At 43.0% G+C, this 23,473-nt stretch overlaps 1 protein-coding gene across 2 annotated transcripts in view; it reads right to left on the bottom strand.

The window, feature by feature from the left end:
- The window catches only part of LOC308468814 (connector enhancer of kinase suppressor of ras 2-like), a 317,637-nt gene that overhangs the window by 84,140 nt on the left and 210,024 nt on the right, over positions 1-23,473 (bottom strand). For both annotated transcript variants that reach the window (XM_080991239.1, XM_080991238.1), the window contains exons 12-13: positions 12,475-12,561; positions 10,978-11,231 (exon numbers count right to left, since the gene is read on the bottom strand). In XM_080991239.1, the coding sequence (XP_080847365.1) occupies positions 10,978-11,231; positions 12,475-12,561 (341 nt within the window). The remainder of the gene's footprint in view (positions 1-10,977; positions 11,232-12,474; positions 12,562-23,473) is intronic.

Raw genomic sequence — 23,473 nt, 5'->3', positions numbered from 1 at the left:
GGTGGTGTTGGTGGTAGAGAGGCAGGGGAGAAAAGAAACGGTAAACTCAGACAAAGCACATGTTTTGTTGCTTTGAGTCTATATCAGAAGCACGGTACAAATAACTTTTAAAAATGTGTTTGATGGGTGCACACTGGCAGTGATTTGGGACTGAAGTCTGACAAGTGTCCCAAATCTCCACTGGCACAAGAAAAAAGTTGTTCACACACTGTGTGGGAATGCCCTCATCCCCAACCCCAGGATGGTCACAAAATGTGCGCAGGATAGCTCAGAGCAAGAGACTCTTAAGCTCAAGGTCTTGGGTTCAAGCCCTGCGTTGGGCAAAAGATTCCTGCATTGCAGGGTGTTGGACTAGATGACCCTCGTGGTCCCTTCCAACTCAACAACACGAAGCCTGGAAGGGAGGCACAAGTTTCCAAGAAAGGGCAAGAAGTGAGTAGGGGTGGGCAAACCTGTCCATTTCACTTCCTCCTTTCCTCAATCTTCCTCGGCATTTCTGCAACCTTTTTTTTTAAAGTCCTCATGAAAAGTTGCCAGTATTTTAGTGCTGATTTGTTCTAATATCCATACCCTTTTATGCAATTTTGTGTAATATCCCCCATTTTTGCCAAGCAATGATCCCTAATAGGATGTGTCGTTTTGTGTCCCGTCCCCCCATTAATTTATGCATTTCCCTGCGTGTCGCTTGGTGGGAGGACGATGTTGTAAAAATGTGAATTTTGAAGGATAGCTGTGCTTTGGTTCGTGCATTGTTTTGGAAAGTGTGAATTAAATAGCTTAGTTTTTAAATGTGGAATGAATTGAAATTTCCTCCCATCTCCAAAGCAAGCAGAGCCAGGCATTTTTCGGACAGCAGTGGAGGAACATCTGAGGATGTCCACCCATCCTGGCAAAGCACATCTTTAGTTCATGACCTGCTCCCCCTACTTGGGAAAATGCTTATGTGGGAGCAGTGCCTGTATCTGGGAAGCTGCCCAAGGTTTGAATTATGCACCTTGCCCTGCAGGGTGATGCTGTGTGGCTTTGTGGGAAATTTACAATTCTGAGCAGTTTTCTAGACCCAGCCTCTGCTGCGAGATAAGCCCATGGTAGCTTCCTACATTCCAAGAATGATGGGTACTGATATTGGTTCTGACTCCATGTGTTGAACCTGCAGTTCTGTAGGCTGTAGGTTCCCCACAGGCTCTGCGCAGATCCCCTTCTCAAAATGTGGAAGCTGATTCCAGAAACAGTATGTCAGGTGAGTCCTGAAGTGGCCTGGGGAAGCATGCTATTTCTGGGACATACTATTTCTAGGTTGCAATGTCCTCCAGCTATGTTATGCCTTACCTTGAAAGGTGAGGGCTGGTCTGGCCTGAAGACCGCATGCTATTTCTGGGACATGCTCTATGTGAGATGTCCTCAGGCTGTGTACGTACGGCCTTGCCTAGCACCTAGTATAGCACTGGTAATTCTATTGACTCTAGCATTCATGAGGACTTTGAAGCATGCACAGGAAGACTTAGGTGCATTGGGAGGACTTCCTAAGGAACAGAAAACCATGGAATGGAGTATCCTTGAAGACAGAATGACTGGCTGGCTGAAAACTTGGAACAGGAAAACTCCATACAGTAACCTTTTGTTGCAAGCCCCTTCTTCACGTTCCATCAAAGCAATTTCATACCACTTCAACAGCCATAACTTCCCCCCTGGGGACTGTAATTTGTTAAGGGTGCTGAGTTGTGAGGAGACACCCCCTCCCCACAACCATTCCCTGCACAGACGTACAATTTTCAGAGTTCCCTGGCAGAGAAGAAGCTTTGTTAATCCACTCTGAGAATTGTAGCTCTGTCATGATAACAGGGGTGTCTCTGAACAACTCACAACACCCTTAACAAATTCCATGCCCTAGGATCCTTTGAGGGGAGACATGGCAATTCAAAGTGGCATGAATCTGCTTTAAACGTATAGTGAAGATGGGGCCTGAGAGTGCATTGCAGCAGCTAGACCTCACTTTATTTGGTGTGGCATTTTACAGTGACGCTTTCCAAAATGAAATTTATTAGTCCTATTTAGGGCAGGATGTAAAACCAAGGGAAACACCCCCCCACACCTTCCTAGCAAAGATGGCAAGACCTTTAAATTGCCTTTACGACCTTGTAGTGAAAAGGGTCATGACTCCTGACGTTAATATTCCAGTTAGTCCAGTGTTGCACAACAGCATCGAACCTGGGCATCCGGCCAACATTGCATTAGTTAAAGACACCATTTAACGAAGCAAAGTTTGCATCCTTAAAGCAATTTATGAAATTGCTTCACATGTTTTAATTTTAGGTTTCGATTCCACACCACTTCCTAAACATTTATTTTAAAAGATGGTTCTGTGTAATTATCAGTTTTGTATTATTTTTTTCACTCCAAGTCTAATACATCCAGTAGCTACTTGCATATAACAAATCTTCCAAACTCATGCTGTGAGGAAGAAATGAAGCAGTAGCATAAATTACGCCGTGTGCGCAAATCTTAATTAAAGCACTTGAACAGGAATGCACAGCCCTATTTCATTGGCGCGCTGGCAGAATTAAGGGCCAAGCAAAAGTTAAGATGGTAGGCTTGGTTGTAGGAATCTGGGTCTTTGCATCTAAAAATCGCAGAGGAAGGCTGATTTGGATATAAATAGGCAGGGGTGTCAACTTGAATAAAATATGGGGGGGTAGGTAAGCCCTGCCTCACATAATTGATCACATGACATTGTGCATGCAACATGGCAATGCCCATCAACTTTGGGGAGTCCCAGTCCCCTCAAATATTATATTGGGAGGGGGGCCAAGGGACCTTGGCCCCTAGGAGTTGACTCCTATGTAGATAGGGGTGGGGTACTGGATCCCTCCATTAGCCACTCCGCCTTTCCCAAGATACACATCTGTAGCAAGGGGGGGGGAGAAACAGTGGGACATGGTTATGCACTCTTAAGTGTTTATCTGCACCATGCATTTAAATCACATTCAATGCACATCTGATGCACAGTCCTGTCCCCCCTGCGAACATTCTCCAATTTTACTTATAGTTTCCAGCCCCAAACTCTGCTAATGTTAGGGGAGTTATCACTTTTCACTATTAGGCAACCCTCTTCCATGCATTTCTATCCTCCACCCTCAAAACCATGCCTTTCCTCTGCACTCAGCCTTCAGGCTCTACTGCTACTGTACGTCTCCAGGGAAGGAAGCCAAACACACTCCAGGGGACTGGCATTTGTGGAGATGCATAGAGGATCAGCACAGTACAAGAGAAACACTCTAAAACAATTCAGCAGAAGTCAGCTTCCTCAGCAAGGAAGTGCAAAGAAGTGGGGAAGAGCCTCGCTCCCCCACCCTCAGTCAAGTCCAGCTGAGCAATTAGCCTCTCCCAGGCCATAACTTCAAGAACAGTAGAAGCAGCTGGGAAGGGAGAAGAAAATTTCAGGGGTTTAAAAAATAGTAATTTTTAAAGTTGTGTGTCTTTGTTTCTCAATTTGATTCTTTTACATTGTTTTTTATGTACTGTGGAATTTTATGCATTGTTACTTGTAGTTATATTTATTGATCATAGTTTAGTAATTATTTTTTGTTAATTGTTAAGAGTGAATTCTTGTTTAATTAGTATTTGCCGATGTTCTGAGAGTTAATTTTGCTGTGTACAGTGGTGCCTCGCAAGACGAAATTAATCCGTTCCGCGAGTCTCTTCATCTAGCGTTTTTTTCGTCTTGCGAAGCAACCCTATTAGCGGCTTAGCGGATTAGCGCTATTAGCGGTTTAGCGGCTATTAAAGGCTTAGCGGCTAAAAGGCTATTAGCGGCTTAGCGGCTTAGAAAAAGGGGGGGGAGCAAAAAAAAATCGCAAGACTCGCAAGACTTTTTCGTTTTGCGAAGCAAGCCCATAGGGAAATTCGTCTTGCGAAGCGCATCGAAAAACGGAAAACCCTTTCGTCTAGCGGGTTTTTCGTCTTGCGAGGCATTCGTCTTGCAGGGCACCACTGTACTATTACAGTCCAATAGATAATTGAATATTACTTTCTTTGTTATGTTGTTCCGTTTTAAAGTTTCATTTTATTGTGACTTTTTTGTATTGAACCAGGTTATTATAAGATGTACTGTCTTTGTTGCTGCAAACGGCCTTGTGTATCGCAGTACATAAATTAAAAGTGAAATGAAACCTTTAGTTTGCTCCTCACACCCAGAAAGCATGAGCCAGTGGCAGTCTGAGGAATGCCACTCTAACGATCCAGAAAACAAATGTTGTATGACTTCACAGTCAATAGGCTTACCTTTCCATGTAGCACAAAATGTGCCGGGAAGGAAGTAAGAAAATAGAAGATTGGGTGGAAGACAGGGACTGGGGCTTTCTCACCTCCTGAGCTGGGAGGTTGATTTTGCTTTTTACATTGCTATACAGTGGTACCTCAGGTTACATACGCTTCAGGTTACATATGCTTCAGGTTACAGACTCCGCTAATCCAGAAATAGTACCTCAGTTTAAGAACTTTGCTTCAGGATGAGAACAGAAATCGTGCTCCGGCGGCGCAGCGGCAGTGGGAGGCCCCATTAGCTAAAGTGATGCTTCAGGTTAAGAACAGTTTCAGGTTAAGAATGAACCTCCGGAACGAATTAAGTACGTAACCAGAGGTACCACTGTACATTTAAAGCCCTCTGAATCCACACAGGCCAAAACTTCCTGAGTGCTACCGGCAAAGCAGAATATATGCCAGGTTAGATCAAATAAACCAGAAACACCATGGACACGAATTCAGTCTTGCAATAGTTCTACCTAAACTGCTATTTTAAACTCTCCCCCCCCCCCCCCGGCGCAAGGTAGAAAATATGATTTCCAAAATGCACTCAACAGTTGCTCTTAACCAACTGCTGTAAATTTTATTTCTTCAGTGCTTCCCTCCCATTATGCTATCATCCTGGTTTTGGCTACCAACTGTACATTTCTCACGGCTGCTGTAATGAAAACAGTAATTTCAAGAAATGCCCAACTGTGAAAGAGCCGAGGACAGGTTGAAAAGAAACTCAGCTGGAATACACAGGCTTTTTTAGCAGGCATTTCCCCTTAGTAACTGCAGTCAATATAAAATGCCAGACTCTGAGCAACTGCTTTGCTGAAAAACACTTTAGTGCAAGTAGCTGACGTGGTTTCGTGGTGGTTCATATTGTCAATTAAAAACCTGTGCTCAAATAAGGATGCATCAAATGTCCTGAAACACAATCTTTTGTTGAACATTTTATAGGAAGATGACCCAAGAACTGGTTGACCTCTGTTATTTATTAAGAAGTATTTATAAACTATCTTTTAACTCAAGGACCTTCCAGAAGTCCTTTTCATTGTGCATTCATGATTATTTTTGCTCATGGTGGTATTCGAAGCCGCTTGACGCAATCTGGCTTTCAATAATACCATTTGCGCTTGTAAAAGGTTTGGGCAAGGACATACTGCTGCTTAGTTTCCAATTGACGCATGTCCCTGAGCTTCTTGCTGAAAACCCTGTACCTTTTCATGCCACAAAATGTTCTGGGTTATTGTTGTTGTTCAGCGCAGACACTGAGATCCAGCTCCAAGGGCCTTCTGGTGGTTCCCTCACTGTGAAAAGTAAAGTTACAGGGAACCAGGCAGAGGGCCTTCTCAGTAGTTGTGCCTGCCCTGTGGAATGCTGCATAAAATAGCACTGATCTAGGAAAACAGCACTGATGATGATAATGATGATGAGGATTCTTCATGCTGCTTTTGTCCAGATGGCAATAACGTGATAACTTTAGGGAGACATAATAAAGTTGAGTGATGTTTGGATAGTCCAGTAAAAATCCACCACTAATGCACTATTTTGTCAATCACATGTTGCAGATTAAGCCCACAAAAAGGAGTCCTAAATGAGTTTAAAATATAGCTTCCCTCCAAAATATCTGGGAGGCCATTGGATACTGTGGACTTTCTTTGAGAAATGGGTTTCTGGGGGCATGTCAAAAATGTATTGGGGAGCTGCTAGATCCATCCAATTTCCTAAACATACTTCCAAAGTGAAATAGAAACTTTGCCAGTCCTGGAGATGCCATGGTTATTTCCCCTTCCACTGGATCCAATGGGAGGGGATAATTTTAAAAAGAAAGAAAAGGAATTGGTGAGGGACGCAAAGGTAAAAAGCCACCTTTACCTTCTGCTGTAGCCAGAACAAGCCTGGTGGGGCTTTGGGAGTAGCAGTCCCTCCACCACAGGCTTTCCCTACACCCAGCCACCAGAGAATTGCTTTGTAAAACAGACTAGAACAATAGCTAGCAGTACAATCCTATAATATCTACTTGAAAGTCAGTCTTACTTAAGTAAGTGAGACTGCTCAATGCTTATTTTGCAGAGTTTTAGGCAACAGTCTAAGATAGTTTTATTCACCCAGGCTTTTAGACTGCAGCCCTATGTTACAACTTAAAGTTGCTACCTAAAACTCAACAAAGTAGGCACCTGGGCACTACTTGGCCCAAGTAGTTGGCCCAAGACATTTGGTGCCTGAGGGCTAGGCATGTAAGAAGGCATCGTTTTCCATTCCACTCTGCATTTGTTGCATGCAGCACTATTCCATTCCGCTGCAGTTCATGTTTTGCTAAAAAAAAACAGCAGCACGTTATTCACGTTGCTGTCAACTGTGGCAAAATTACATAATCCACGCAATTAATTACGTAAATCACATTTTCATTGTGTTAGTCCACCCATTCATTCCAATGCAAAGGAAACACAATGCATAAGGGGTGGAAGACATAATCAATTACATATTGTTTGCAGACTGAAGGCAACAACAATGGGGAATACCAATTGTATTCATGGGATTGATTTATTTATTTTTATCCTGGAAACAGGACAAATAAGCACTGGCAATTTCCACTCCATTTCTGTTTCATTCTGAATTCTCAGATATCCCTGCCTAAGGCAGACAAGAGGTTCCATCCCATTCCATATTTAGCAAAATGGCCTGGCAGTTCAATCTTACTTCAGCATTGCCAATAGGACAATAGTCCTCTGCTGCATCTGAAATGTCCTCTTCTACACCATACAGCCACTAAAGGTGCAGAAACCCTGTCATCTTTTGTGCCTGACCAACCTAATTATAATCGTTTCAGGCAAGAGGAACCACCAAGGATTAGATCTTCAACCCATAACCATATGAGAAAGTTATCCAAAGGGAGGAAAACAGACTGTGAGAGACACCACAGTCTCTTAAGAAGAAAGTTAACTACAGTGAAAGTTGGTGCGCGCTGGGGACTGGTAGGGCAGAAAGCAGAAAGGCCAGAAGGAAGGGGAGCTAGAGCAAATGGCCGGAGAAGCTAGAGACTATGATAGGGAGAACCAACAACTAACTCTGGTTTTATCCCCATCTTCCCTGCTGAATTCTAAAATGCTGATATAAACTAAGGAGGAAGCTGACAACCAGTGCCATTCTGTAGACTGGTTGTAAAAAGGAGGTAGGCAGGGAGGCTGGTTGGCTAGGGGCAAACTAAGTTGGCAGGGCAAACTTGCCCTAATGAATCGGTCTCTACTATACAGGGGTATTTTACTGGCTATGTCTCTCGGCTGGTAGAAGTGTCATTGCCTTCCTACTCCCATCATGGGCTTCCCAGAATAATCCTTCTGACCACTGTGTGAAACAGGATGGTAGAACAGACTGATGCTTCATTTGATCCAGCAACACTGTTGACATTTACTTATGGAGTATTTTGTGTGTGGGAGCATTAGAAGATTTGATTATATTCCAACTATACTTTGGAGCATCACGAGAGGCTCCTGCTGTATGAACCCAGTATCAGAGGAAGAAGCCAACCAACCAAGTGCCTGCAATTCTGGGGAAAGGAGGGGTGTGGCCCTCCGGATGTTGTTGGGACTACAGCTCCCATCATTCCTGGTAAGCACCCAGGGATGGTTACCCACGCTGTGATGGCTACATGTGAGGCAAAAGACAAAATGAAATGTGACAAGTGTGATAGTATAGCTGCACACTGCAGTAGAAAGTAAAGAAGGAAAATAGGAACCATCATTTTCTGTTGCATATTCATGCACGTAGATATTGTGGTCTTAAAACTAAATGCCTTTTGTTTACTGGGACTAATGAAGTATAACAAAGCTGAATTCTGGCGCATAACAGCTTAATTATGTCTCAGGGGTTATCATTTTGAGTAGCTTCAGGAGTGTTTGTGTGCTGTCAGAAATTCACATGCACAGAACACATTCAGTGGAAGAGCTTCAAGGGACGTAAACGGAAATTTTGGTGAAGCAGGTGGAGATAGTTGAGTGCAGGTGTTTTTTTTAGGGGAAGAAATATAAGCCAAAGTAACACACACACACACACACACACACACACACACACACAGAGTGCACTAGGAATTTTGCTATGGTGACTCTGAAACCTCTGCCCAGGGGTAGGTTAAATTGCCTTATTCTCATAGAAAAAGCTAAGAGTCTCTAGCTGTGGTTGGCTTGGCTGTTTATATCTGCAAAGAGGGCCTAGGATTCTAATGTGGCCTCCACACAACGCACCATGTCTGGGATCTACATTGAGGGTAGAGATGGTGTGTCTCCAGCACATGACAGAAGCTGCATAACCAAGATGCACACCTTTGTCAGCAGGGAATTCCATAGGTCAGTGGCTGCCACAGAGAAAGATCTCTCTCCTGGGCCAACATTCCTCACACGTCTGTGGGTGGAAGAACTACCAAGAGGGCTTCCAGCAGTGGAACATCCAAGTGGAATCCCAGACATGATGGTTAGGAGTCAGCATGCATGGGCAGCTGAAGCTCTCTTCCCCTGCTTGCCACATGCCCAAAGGTTGTGAGAATATGACTTAAGTCATCTTCAGGAGAATGCTATAAATTTACCCAGTAGCTTTAAAAGAAGGAAGGTGGCCAGTTTTGAACAGCAACCATATGAGAAATCCACAGGAGCTACTGAAATTTATCTACACCTCTCTTCTGGAGTCAATGTAGAATAACTTTCATGAACTGGCTGGGCGAAGAAGAGTGGTGGGAGGCACCCGCCAGGGAACCCCCAGAAGAAGGCTCAGAGCAAGGGGATTGGTGGGGGGACACTGAGGAGAGGTCAGAGGCAGAAGACTGGGAGGAGCTTCTGGATGCAACATGGTTTAGTGAGCAGGAAGAGCCTGTGACAGGGAGCAGAGGAGGAGGGTTAAGGGACTACAAAAGAATTCCAGGAGTCTTCCTCTCCTGCTGTAACAAACTCCCCTCACCCTGGTCTCTGAGAACTTGCAGAGTAATAAGAAGAGCAGAATAGAGGCCAGAGGTGTGCAGGTGCAGTTCGAGATTGCTTAGGAAACATCTGGGAGAGGAGGAGACTTAGAGAGGGCAGAAAGTAGAGACCTTCAGTCATGGCAACAGCTCCATAGAAAGTGTTGATGAGACCACTAGGCTGAGTTGTATGTTCATTTCTTTGAGTATACAGTTAACTTCACTGACCACATAGATCTGCTTCCTTTATTGATGCTCTGCATCTGACTCCAGCCCTGACAATAGCACAACAGAACACTGAAGCCTGGAATAAGTTACAAGCTTCTTTTCAATCCATGCTTCCTCGCTTTCTGACACAGTATGCCAGTTCATTATCACAAGGCTCACCAAAAGGTACTAACCCTTCTACCAACAAGATCGCTGCTATATAAACCCGACACAGAGGCTTCGAAGATTTGTGACACCTTTGGAGCAGTTAAATCAAACTTGTAAATTGCAATCATGAGCTTGAAGCCAGCGTTATGATTTCCCTTTCGCTCTTCCAGTGACATGATTGCCTCATCGCCATGATGGATTGACTGGGTCCTCTTCCCGCAATGCATTTGTATAAATCTATTTCCCCTCCCCCGCTGAGTCTTTTCTGACCCAGAAAGATTATCACAGAGCAAGCAAGGGCGAAGGAAACTCCAGCCTTTGTTAGAGATTGTCACTGTTTGCTAAAAATACTCTAGTAAGAGCCAGTGTCTCATTTCAGAGACAATAAAACAGCACTCCTTCCTCAGGTAACATCCTGCCTGGTGTGAGACTTTAAACAACAGCCGAGTTAATATAGTAAGGCAGAAAACACACAGCTGTGCAGGAAACCTTAAGCTACCAAGATCTAGAAAATAATTCTTTTTTTTTTTTTTTAAATGGTGCTCTGGCATGAGCAGGTGCAGAGTCATCTTGGAGGGAGAGAGGGCCAAAGGTTTGGTCACTGTAATGCAGGTCACACCCACATTTAAAGCACATGGCTTTCCCCAAAGAATCCTGGAAAACGTAGTTGACTTCTCACAGAGCTACAATTCTCAGCACCTTTTAAAAAACAAACTGATGCAACCTCAGCCTAACCAATCTCACAGACCCCTCTGGAGGATAAAATGCGAAGAGATAGCTCCATATATGCTGAGCTGAGCTCGTCGGAGAAAGGGTGGGATGCAAACATGACAGTTTATAAGGCCCCCAGTAGGCTACCACATGAATCTGTTGTCTTGAGCCTTAAGATGAGCACCACAGGCCTCACTCTCTGGATCATCATTAGCAAATATTCAATTGGTAAATATGAGGACCATGGATGCCTTGGTGGTGGTACCACATTTGTGGAACTTTCTCCTCAGGAAGATATAACAAGCCGAAAGGGGATTTTCTCCAAAGTGAATACCAGATTTAAGAAAGGGGTTCTCCCCGCAGAAGTATTGCAGAGAGGGAAAGCTTAAATTTTCCCTCTGTGCTACCTTGTTAACCACATAGTTTACAAAATCTGCATTTTTAAATACGAAACCCCACTATGTGTTAGATGTAAAGGCGCTTTTAGAATCACCTAAAAAATATACATATATATATATGTGTATGTGTGTGTGTATATATATATATATATATATATATATATAGTCTTGCTCATCTCAGGTCCATCTTGCTGGCTCATCCCATCTCGTTGGCACAAACCAATCCACAAAAATCAAATGTACGTTAAGGAATCTTACGTGATAAAGTGGAACAGTGTTGCTCTCAGCTAAGGAGAAATTCAAGGCATCTTGCTGTCCGGATTCAAGCCGTACATTTATAGAAGAGGTCAACATGGATGGGCTTATGGGATAGTTGGGGCTGCCACTGTTCTTGCCCTTTTTCCTTGACCTGCGACCCGTATCCCGCTTGTTGTCCTTCTGAGTCAATGGCTCTTCCTGGATCACCAATATTTTGTCATCACTCAGGTATCGCAGGAGTGAATTCTCAGAGTCTGTTATGGGGTGAAGGAGAAAAAATGAGGAAGAACAAGCTAAAGAAGGTAGCAAGCTTCGGTTCAATGCTGATGGAAACTCAAACATACTTTTGTGACCAGGAGTGGGGTGGGGATGCATAAGGAGAAGCCCCAAGCAGCTTCTTTCTTGATGCCTTTAACGTGACATTTTCAGGGGAACCCACCAGCCACAATGGTTCGCACAACTGCATGTCATTTTTAGACCTGAATGTTTTTTTAAGATGCACAAACACACACACAAAGAGGAAACGAAACACAGCTATTCTATCAGCTCTTCCCAGTCTATTGATCCAAAGAGCCTTCTTTCCCAGAAACAAAAACAATCCTTTTTAAAATTACTGTTCTTTGGCACAACAAACCACAGCTCTGTATGGCATGATAACTACAAAATGCACATTCCTTTTGTCCTTTTCCCTGGGGAAATAAACGGAGACATTGTCTCTTTGTTCTTGCATTTATTACACGGGTCCTCCAAAACCACGTCCAAAAAGTCTACAAAATAGAATCACTGCATAGTTTGAACAGAAGTGAAATTCTGAGGTCAATTTAGAGCAGGAGCAGATAATCTGTGGCCCTCCAGATGTTGCTAACAGCGGGCACCATCAGTTCCCAGCCAGCATGGTCAATGATCAGGGATGATGGCAGTTCTAGTCCAACAATGTCTGGTGTGTCACAGGTTTCCCAACCCTGATTTAGAGGCTCTTGCTTGTGTGAAATATCTGAGGACTTTCGAAGGAAGCAAATGATCTAGATTAGCAAAGGTCATATGTATAAACCCGTAACCATGTGCATACCCCTAAACTGTCCCAGAAAAACCAGGATATCCCATTTTTTCTGTAAGAGCACAGTGGCCATTCTGGGCACTGCGATCTCATGCAATTTTGCACTGCGATCTTGCCCCTATAAATCTTGCACTTTTTCAGAGTTGTGATCTCTTGCAGGTCGACTCACAAGGGAGTGTGGCCCCGGAAGATGGCAACCCAGTTTTTCGTTGTGACATGTTAGAGGGTATGCATGTGTGCTTATGTGTGTATACACAAACCCCAGAATAATGTTTTTGTAGTTGTAACAGTATTTCCTGCTCTTTACCAGCATGGCTCATGGTGGGTTTCAGCACTGTAACATTCAGAATCAAGAACGGTTCAAACAAATAACAGTCACAGCAATAGGTTGGGTCCTGAAAATCCACATTTCAAGTGCTTGCACTTGTGCATACACTCACCTCGGCTACCCCTCTTGAACATATTTGGCTCTTTTGATTCTCCTATCCAGCTGTATTCTGTAGGCATAGAAACTGGCCTCAGATCACCTGGAGGAAAAGTGCAAAGGGAAGCCAATCAACATTCTGGAATTCATTAAAAGAAGAATTAGTTAGCACTAGAAAGGCACCGTGCATGTGGAGTTGGCAGGAAAATCTTAGCAATTTGACGCAGTTGACGGTACCTGGTTCTAGTCTCTGGAATGTAATGGAATTGTAAAATAGCAAGTAGCCAGTGGTTCGCCTGTTCATTCCCCTATTCAGAAGGCAAGGCCTGCGGGGAAAAATAAGTTCTCACTTTCTCTGTAGGACAAATATGGTGAATCTGTGGCCTTCCAAGTGGTGTTGCACTCCATCTCCCATCAGCCCCAGTCAGCACAGCCAGTGTTCAGAAATAGCAGCAGTGGTAGTTCAACAACAACTGGAGGGCTGCAGGTTCTCTATTCTTGCTTTAGAATGAGAATATGGCCCAATCTTCAATATCATTTAAAGCAGTATTGCACTACTTTAAAACAGGATGTTTTAACAGTCAATCCTTCTCAAGGAACTCTGGGAATTGGAGCGTTCTGAAGGGAACAAGGGTGTCTCCTAACAAGTCTTGGTACCCTTAACTAACTAAAGCTCCCTGGATTCTTGGGGAGGGCATGACTGTTTAAAGTGGTATACCCTATATTATCTCTGTTTTGCTTGTTCCTGCATTCCTTAAAAGCAACATGTAGAGAAAAATAGTGCTTGTCAGGGGTGATAGAAGCTGACTTTAGGCTGAACCTCAATCCAGTTTCATTCACGTCATGTGTTATTCTTTTAATTTTTGAACTAAAAACCCCCTGTTGTTGTTGCTGCTATTACTATTATTATTTGTCCTCGTTTAATTTCAAGAAGAAAACCCAAGGCAGTTCACAGAAAAATAAAAACCAATGGCAGAAAAAAACGATAAAACAAATTATCAAAATACAGTAACCTGCAATTAAAATGCATAGTAAAATAACTACATTAAAACACCCATAGTTAAAATAAATAATAAATAACCACAACAGTTAAAACAGCAATCAAAGCAAGGTATTCAAGCAAGGAGATTGATGGAATGCCAATATCCAGTGGGGACTCCTGTATTTAATCAAGTGGAGCATTCCACAATTTTGGTGGTAATGGTGAAAAATCCCACCCTTGTGTTACCATGAGCTGATAACCATCAAGCTCTGTTGCAAAACTAACCAGGTTCCATTTGTCAAACTTAATGCTGTTACTGGGCAGTGGAGGGATAGACAGTCTTTTGGGTAACCTGGTCCAGAGTTATTGAGAACTCTGTAAGTAAGTGACAGGATATCGTTCAGCTACAACAGAAGCCTCACATTACAATAGTCTAACAACGATTTCACCAATGCACGTTTCACAGTGGCCAATTATACTTGTCCTATTCTGTCCTATGCCTAACCATTGGGTTAAGAAACAGGCCAACCTTTCTCTGAAGAATCATGGACTCTCCTCCATTGTGATGCTGGATGCTGTAGAATGATCTCCAAGACTATATTTAAGTTGATTTGAAACAGAGATCTAAAACCGATGTTTTATTCATACAAATCTTTCAAGTGTGCCCTGTCATCACACTGGCTGTGTATTTCAACACTTTTAATTCTCAACCGAGAATGCAAGGGGAAGCTGGAGAAGTGGCAGCATTAAGGGAGAAGCAGTTCTGTAAAACTGGCTATGTGGGATCATATTTCTGACATTGTCAGTGCACATTATCATCCACACATAAAAACCACCCTCCAGTTCATGAGTCAACTCTCATCTGAAACACACAGCCGACTTTTATACACACACACACACACACACCACCTTAGCAAATGTCAGTCTGGCTCTGGTTTTGTGGCTTGTTCGCTTGAGACACTCGGGTTATTTTCTGAAACATTAGACATTGACCAATCTTCCAGCTCCCAAAATAAACCCAGAGCTGGAGAAAAAAAAAATACTGAACAAAATCAAGAATTTCTTTTCTCTTTTCTTCCACTCCAATAGCTCATTTCCTCAATTTTGTGCTCTCTCTCTCTGTGTGTGTGTGTGTGTGTGTAAGGAGAAAGCAATACACACCAACAAAGATTCAATGCGCAGCTACGCAGATGGATAAATGAAGCTTGCTGTTTACTGATTTGTGACACATATTCACCGATTCTTCCGCCTGCTAAATGAGATGCCATTAATTCAGAATGTCATTATATGCTTTGAAGAGGCCAGGTTGCACCCCACTCCCCGATTACAATCTTGCAGAATATGATGAAAGCAATTAGGTTTTTATTTATCTTGTTGCCTTATTACTATGAACTTTGCAATAATCAGTTATATATTAGAACAGAGAGGAGGCGGCAGCCGGGGCGGGGGGAGATGGGGGAAGCACAAGACTCAGAAGCATACCATCTGCATTCCAGAATCTTCATATTACTAAAAGTACAATGTGGTTTGTGTACTTGGAGCTAGACCATAGCTCAATAGTTGAATGCAGAAGGTCTTAGCTTCAGCCTTTAGCATCTTCAAGGGCCAGGGAAAGACTCCTGGTTGAAACCCTGGCAAGCCCACTGCCAATCTGTGCAGACCATACTCAATTAGATGGACCAATGCTCTGACTCAATATAGGACAGCTTTTTATGGTCCTACCTACCTGCATATAACTGTGCTTCATTCGTTCCAAAAGATCAACATATCAGCTTTCCCTTTTCAAATACCAAACCCTCTCCCACCTGCTTCCTGCAAGCATTTTAAAGAGAAATGTGTATGCCCTTCATACCATATATGTTAAAAATCCCCATTATCTTAGCAGATAATCTTTGTTCCTGAATTGTGGCATCACATGCCCAGAACTATTGTTTACAAGGCATATGCAAAATTTTCACAAGAGTAGAATTTTCAGAATTGTTATTTGATGTGTTGAACCTGGTGCTAGTGACAGATGAGTGCTCCCTGGCTCGTAATAGATTCAGGTTTTCTGAGCTTTCTAAGAGGAGTCTAGGGAAAAGTTTGAGTCATTCTAAATAGGTTTTTTTACTCAGAACCCTAAAACACAAAGCAAATATGGGGAGTTCAACCAAATTTCCTTGCTACTTGAGCAAACCTACTCTTGTTGGTGAGGAGAAAACCTATGCTCAAGAGCAGGACTGGGAAACTCTGGCCCATGTGTTAAATGTGGTCCCTGGTCTTCCCTTTCTGGCCCTTGGGACTCTCCCAAAGCCAAGCCTCCTTCTCAGGCCACACCCCTCACTGGTCTTACTTCACATTATCCAGTTCTTTTGCCTGATGGGAATGTATCCTTGAACTGTATTGATGCCTCTTGCTTGGATGGAGAAATGCAAGTGTAGAAACGTCTTGTTGTGCATGGCTGGACCACAGCCTACTAGAATCACATCTGCTGCCCCACCCACTACTACACATCCATTGAGCCCACCCTATCACTGGTTCCCCACACCCCTTTGCAAAGGTAACTTTGCTTGAGAGAAGGACGAGAAGTGCTGGAGAGATCTACCAGCAACTATTAGCCACAAATAGCTAAATAGGACTTCCAGGTTCAGAAGCAGTATGTCAGGGAATACTAATTGTCGGCAGTGACACACCAGGGAAGAGGGCTGTTGCCTTCCTGGGGAAGTGCCATAGCTCAGCTTTGCACGCAGATGGTCCCAGATTCAATCCCTGGCATCTCCAGGTAGGGCTGAGAGATCTGCTGCCAGTCAGTGTAGACAGTACTAAGCTAGATGAACCAGAGGTCTGACGCAACATGAGACAACTTCTTAAGTTCCTGCCTGCTTATGTTCTTGCTAGAAGAACATGGGAGACAGGGATGGATCAATTTATTTATGGTCGATCCACATTTTGCCTGTGTTCACTCATAATTCAGTCCTGTCCTGTTTACATCCCAATCAACGGATTAGTTCTGGAGGTGCAGATCAGGACAGTTTGCACTGGGGTGCATAGAAACTGAAGTGACCAACCATCCCTAGGAAGAAGTAGGATGATGTACAGGATGGACCTTTGGAGTGCACTTATGAAGATGGATGCATAAATCAACTGAAAGAGAGAGACTAGGGTTGATGTCCAATGTAAATCATACTCTCTGAAATCAATGGACATAACCTCTTCATTCATTCCATTGGGTCTATTCTGAGCTGAGCTTAGTTGGACACAACCCCAACCATGCACCTGCTCACCAGCAACTTTCTTCACAAGCTCTAGCACGAATGCAATTTGTCTATACCTGAAATAGCCTCCAACTTGATCTATACTTTTGGTAGCACTTTTGTTACTGAATTAAAAAATCAAGTTGGGAGGGGAGTGGGGAGGATCGGCTCATGGATCTGCCAAAATAAACGAATGAAATAGAAATATCAGCTCAGAGAATGGCATCATCTGCAATAGGCTGTTTCCTACAAAGCAATATTTCATCAATTACATACTTCCTTTTCCTTTCTTCTCCAACCACCTTTGCTTTGTTATTGTCTCAAGTTACCCTATCTGCATCCCAGGAGACTGCAGGTTGTTTACAGCAACCTCTCTCTCTCTCTCAATCACTCTCTCTCCTGCTCTGAGCTACCTGTCTGCAAAGCACCTTTGTGTGGCACAATATATTAGAATGACAGGAGAGAAACTATTAATTTGGCAGAACATAAAACACAGCTCTGCACCTTTTCCCCTTGTGGGCCTAGGTCACCCCATGTTCCCATAGCCCAACAGCTATGCCTAAAGTGTTCAAGATGGGCGTAAAAACACTCAGGGTCAAGTGTTAAAATTAGGACTGAACAAATAGACACTTTGTTTGCAGCTTTGGGGCGAATCCATCTCATTTCAGGGATGTAGCAAATTTCAAAAATGGGGCTGTAAAGCTCACCTTTGTTCTTCTAGGCTCTTCCTAGGCTTATGGCTGCTTTGTTTATTTTCTCAAAATACCTCCAATGATGCTACAGCTTGACATTGTTTCACTCTGAGTGGCATTCTGGGGCAAAAAAAATATGGTAGCTTCTGTAAATTTTGCACCAACACTGAAATCTGAAAATGGGGAGGCAGTTTTTCTCTGCTCCAAAATTTGTTGGTATTATTATTATTATTATTATTATTAGGGAAAGGGTCCTACTACTGCTAATTATAATTATATCCCACCTTTCCTTCAAGGACCCCAAGGAGACATATGTGGTACTCCCTTTCTCCATTTTATCCTCACACCAACTGTCTGGTGAGGCTGAGATATAATAACTGCATCAAGGACATGCAGTGAGCTTCTTGGTTGAGTAGGGATTTGAACCCTGGTTTCCAACAACCTAGTCCCTCATTCTAACCATTACACTACACTGGTTCCCACTTGAGAAGTTATGGACCCAGCACTGGGGAAACCCAGCCAGATGGACAGGAGAGGAGGAGGAGGAGGAGGAGGAGGAAGAGGAGGAGGAGGAGGAAGTGAGAACTGGACCAAAGAAGGCTGATCGCCAAAGAATTGATGCTTTTGAATTATGGTGCTGGAGGAGACTCTTGAGAGTCCCATGGACTGCAAGAAGATCAAACCTATCCATTCTGAATGAAATCAGCCCTGAGTGCTCACTGGAAGGACAGATCCTGAAGCTGAGGCTCCAATACTTTGGCCACCTCATGAGAAGAGAAGACTCCCTGGAAAAGACCCTGATGTTGGGAAAGATGGAGGGCACAAGGAGAAGGTGACAACAGAGGGTGAGATGGTTGGGCAGTGTTCTCGAAGCTACCAACATGAGTTTGACCAAACTGTTGGAGGCAGTGGAAGACAGGAGTGCCTGGCGTGCTCTGGTCCATGGGGTCACAAAGAGTCGGACATGACTAAATGACTAAACAACAACAAAATTGTTCAAAATGGGAATGGCTCCATCTGAGAGAGATTTTCTGCAGGCATTGGCTTTTCCACCTGCCTTGCCCAACCCTCCAGCCCTCTTTGGGTGACTTTTCCAGACCATGACTTTGAGATCAGCAGAAGCAGCTGGGAAGAAAGGAGTTCAGGGATATTTCTGAAAATTAATTTTATAAGTTGTGTGTCCTTGTTTCTTAATTTGATCCTTTTACATGGTTTTGTATGCTTTGTGGTATTTTATGCATTGTGATTTGCTGTTATTTTTATTGATTGTAGATTAGTAATTCTTTATTGTAATTGATAAGTGTAAACTGTTTAATTATTATTTGCTGATGTTTAATTTTACTGTTTACTATTGGATTCTAACGGATTATTGAATATTGCTTTATTTGATATTAGTTGTTTAAACTTATTGTGACTTTTATATTGGATCAGATTGTTACTATTAATGTATTATTATTATTATTATTATTATTATTATTATTATTAGTGTTGGAAGCCATCATCATCATTATTAGTGTTGGGCAACCCAGCCAAATGTGCAGGGAATAATAATAATAATAATAATAATAATAATAATAATAAATTACATTTCTATACTGCCCTTCATCCAGGACCAGAGGTGGTTTACAATATAAAAACACAAAAAATGCACATCATAGTAACAAACAAACCACCCCCACCCCACATTTAAAATGCCATAAATTGTTTAATTAGCCAATGGCGTGAGAGAAGATGAATGTTTTTGCCTGGTGCTTAAAGATATGGTATCCAAACCAATGTGAAATTGACTGTCATGACACTTCCTCCTTGGCCTTCAGACCCTAGAGATGTCCACTCTCCAAATCTTCCCTGCCAGTAGGTCACAGCTCCTATTTCCCAAGGTCTATGTGAAGATTTCATCCTGACCTAATTCCCTGCTGAAACTTATTCACTTACACAACATCCTATTGCCATTAGAACATCCATGAACACTCTATGCTATTATGGAAGCTCAAGCAATGACTGCATGGTGTTTGCCAAAAGTTTTCGGGCATGCAGGTGCCTATGAAACATTATTAAAACGATGTGGTTGGGCTGCAGCAGAAACACGTTGCATTAATGTTATAGGTGAAATGACCTTGCAATTTTTAAGAATGCAGCTTTCATCTGCTAATATATTTTTTCCTTCAAAGAGATGCCGCAGACCAAATGTGAAGATCAGAAGAAAATCCAAACGCTACTGGAACCCAGCTCTAGTATAATGTAGCTGGTGTCTTAGCTAGAAGTCATTGTTCACTCAGACTTTATGAAAGCAAGCCAATTCCACCTTATTGGCTCACTTTTTCTTTTTTTTAAAGGCAAAGCCATTCCATCTTCGCTTTGATCCTACTATTAAGGCAAAATGCCAACGAGATTTTTGTGGCTCAGGGAAAAAGCAGAGAATGAAGATGGTAGTTGTATTAAGTCCTACTTAAGTTCTGCTCTCCAGTGTCAATCGAATAACACACCTCAGCCAAGTGCTGATTTGTACGCAATAAGGAGAGAAAATCACCCACATGTAATAAAACTCCTTTAAGGATTCATATCTCCCTCCAGTTAGGGTTCCCAGCAGCCAAACTTTTAATTCCTTATCTTTTACACCTCCTCAACTGTTCCAAACCCAGCTCTGTACTTCAAGGGCTCCTCCTAAGTTGTGGCCGTGACCCTGGAATGCAGCAGCAACCAGAGCATTGGATCTGCAAGCACTTCCCCCAAATGTTTTGTATATTGTATTGTATTGCATTGTTTTTGTATGTTTGCATTGTAGTATGCTATTTTCAACAATAAACGCTTTTCTAAGTTTCCCCCTAACATAATGCAGTTTTATGTACATTTTTTGCTTGGAGAATTGCATGACAAAATTAGGAAAAAGCGCGACTGCATTTTGATCTGCATATTGTTTTGGGAAGAGCAAATTAGGTAGGTTCTCATTAAAATGCGAACTGAATCGAATTTCTCCCTAATACCTAGGTATGTGATAACTTCTGTGTGTTTCCACATCTGCACAAAACCTCCTCCTTTCCATCTTAAGAAGGCAGGAGCTTTTCATGTTGTCAGCGATATCCTTCCTCTCAACAATCCTCTTTCTGTTTTTTGTTTGTTTGTTTGTTTCATTAAGCATTCAGCCTTCAGAAGAGTTCTGGAGAATTCAACAGCTTGGTCACCACTTTTTGATGTACCGTATTTTTCGCCCTATAGGATGCACCGTCCCATAAGGCGCACCTAGTTTTTAGGGGGGGAAATAAAGGGGGGAAAATTATTTTTCCCCCCCCAGGCACGGGGCTGGGGCGGGGGAAGCCCGAGCTTCCCCCGATCCCAGCCCCCAGAACAGGCAGCTCTCTGCAAGCCGTGGGAGCCCAGCGCCGGCTCCCGCTGCTTGCTGAGAGGTGCGCAAAGCCTGGACGCGCTGAGCTCAGCGCCACAGGCTTCAGCATGCAGGCAGCTCTCTGCAAGCCGTGGGAGCCCAGCGCCGGGCTCCCGCTGCTTGCGGAGAGGTCCACGAAGCCTGGATGCGCTGAGCTCAGCGCGCATAGGCTTCCGCATGCAGGCAACTCTCCGCAAGCAGCAGGAGCCCAGCACCGGGCTCCCGCTGCTTGCGGAGAGCTGCGCGAAGCCTGCATTCGCCCCATAGGACGCACACACATTTCCCCTTCATTTTTGGAGGGGAAAAAGTGCGTCCTATAGGGCGAAAAATACGGTAGTTAATCAGTCCAAAGAAAAGTATTGCACTTGCTGTTGTTACTATTCTCTAACAGAGCAACGTGGTTCTCGATGGCTAGCTATGAGAATGCATTGCAGCTAAGGATGGGGCAGAAAATCAATTCAGGTTGCATATAAAGGTGGGCCAAGTTCACCTGCACTTTCAGAAACAATGTGTGAACTGAAGCACAACCATCTTTCAAGATTCACAATGAATGTGAACAAAAAGGCACATATTAGTGAAAATAAGATAGAAAAATTCACCTCAGTAGGCAAAACTGAATACAAAATGTGCATATTAGGATAAATTTGCACAAAAATTCTGATGCATTTTCATGAGGACGTTTTAATATCTTTTTTAAAATCACAAACTGATGTGGAAATGTGAAGAGCTGAACTTTAGATTGGAAAAATGAGTAATAGAGCTGAGGAACTGACAGATTCCCATCCCTTGTTTTGCTAACCAACATGAGATTTTGTGTCACTTTGAAAAGTATTACATTTGTTGTGACTTAAACTGATGTCATGGCCTCTTCCCCTCCACCCCCAAGAGCTTATAAATCAATCAATTTGTTCATCTTTAGGGCTGCATAGTACTCCGCACAGTTCCTCTGTGTTTTGCAGAAGCTTTGAAGGAGCCATGGAAATATATGTTTGCATGCTAAAAGGAATCAAGAAAGCCTAGGTCGATAGCCCACAAGATTTTTATGAATGCATCCATCCCACTAAAATGTATCAAATGCATCAAATCTCAAAACTCAACCTTAATACTTTCCTTATGATGCCTATGGAGCTATCTATTTAATGTGTTAGAAAAAGACCAGGGAGATTGCCGGGGGGCAAGGGGAAGCCTTAAAACAGCTACCAGAATCTGTGCTATAAATTCTAGAAATGACTGTCATGTCTAATCCTTTTGGGGGCAACCAACACTTTGGAAATTCTCATTTCAAAGAATGCAGAGAAAAGACAGTTCAAATTTCAAAGAACTGTTTTTCAAAAGTAAGAAAGAAGAAGCAGCAGCTATTCTACACTATGTGACAGATATCCACTCTTCAGTGCAATCTCTGCATCCAGCTTCCTGGCTAATGTGTCTTCTTTCCCAGCAGAACCTCTCATGGTGTTGCTTCAGAGGACTTTCATTTCCTTTGCACCTGACTTTTAAAACCCCACTTTGGACATGACCTAGTTACAAGTTCTTTTAAACATCTGCCAAAGGAGAAACCACAGATGTTCTACTCAGGGGCATAGAGACATATTTCTGTTTCCTTGTCTTCTTTTTTACTTATTCATCATATTTCAAGCCTGTTGTTCCAGCACAGAGCTCAGGGGAAATGTACGGTATGTAAGATTTCCCCTCACTGATACCCTTATGGAGGTAGGCTAGGCTGAGCGAGAGCAGCTAGCCCAGGTTCATCCAATATGTTTTATAGCAGAATAGGGATTTGATCCTGGGTGTCCCTATTCCAATATCAACACACTGTACCCTATGCCATGCTGACTAATTGGGAGACTTGATATTATAGAGCAGTCTTCTCCAACGTGGTACGCTCCAGATGTTTTGGACTACAGTGTCCACCATCCCTGACCATTGGCAATGCTGATGGGAGTTGTAGTTCAACAACATCTGGTGATTAGTAATTCTAAACTAGATGGTGTGACTCAGTATAATGCAGACTTATGGCGGTGCCTTAAATTAACTCTGACCATTGGTCCATCTGTTTCAGTATCGTTTACTACACCCATTGGCAGCTGCTGTCCGGGATTTCAGACCGCAGCTTTTTTCCACTCCTACGTAGAGATACCAAAATTGAATCTAGAAGCTTTTTCATGCAAAGCCATGTGGTCAGACAATGAGCTGCGAACTTGAGCTCAAACTAAGGACTGATTTGATCCCAGCTGAAGTCAGACAGATGCCATTGTGAAACTGATATGCAAGACATGATAGAGATGCCCATTCCCTTTTTACCTCTCAGCAGTATGCTGCATTTAAACACTGAGGCTGCATTTAGCTATCATACCTGACAGGCATTGATAGATCTGCCCCCCCCTTGAGTTTGAGCTACTTAAACGAATCATTGCAAGGGAGCCGCTACAGCACTGGAACAGAAACTGTTCTGTGCACTGTACAAGTTCCAACAGGTCACCTGGTGCGTCAACAAGACATCCATCTCTCAGAATCCGATTTATTGTCATTTCTTTCGACAGCCATGCAAAAAGTAAAGACTGGGAGCAAAAGCTAATGAGTTTCCAGGCCAGCACTTCTTGGCAATCGATTACCAATCAGCTTCAGAACCTGTCCAAGTGAAACAGGGAGAGCAAACCTCTTTGCAATCATATAAGCAATGTTTATTAATGCTTGCACAAGTTGGACACCTGTGTCTGAAAAGGAAA

Source organism: Podarcis pityusensis (genome assembly GCF_964106645.2).
Source record: "Podarcis pityusensis genome assembly, chromosome: Z".
NCBI lineage: Eukaryota > Metazoa > Chordata > Lepidosauria > Squamata > Lacertidae > Podarcis > Podarcis pityusensis.
This window is presented reverse-complemented; position numbering and strand designations above follow the sequence as displayed.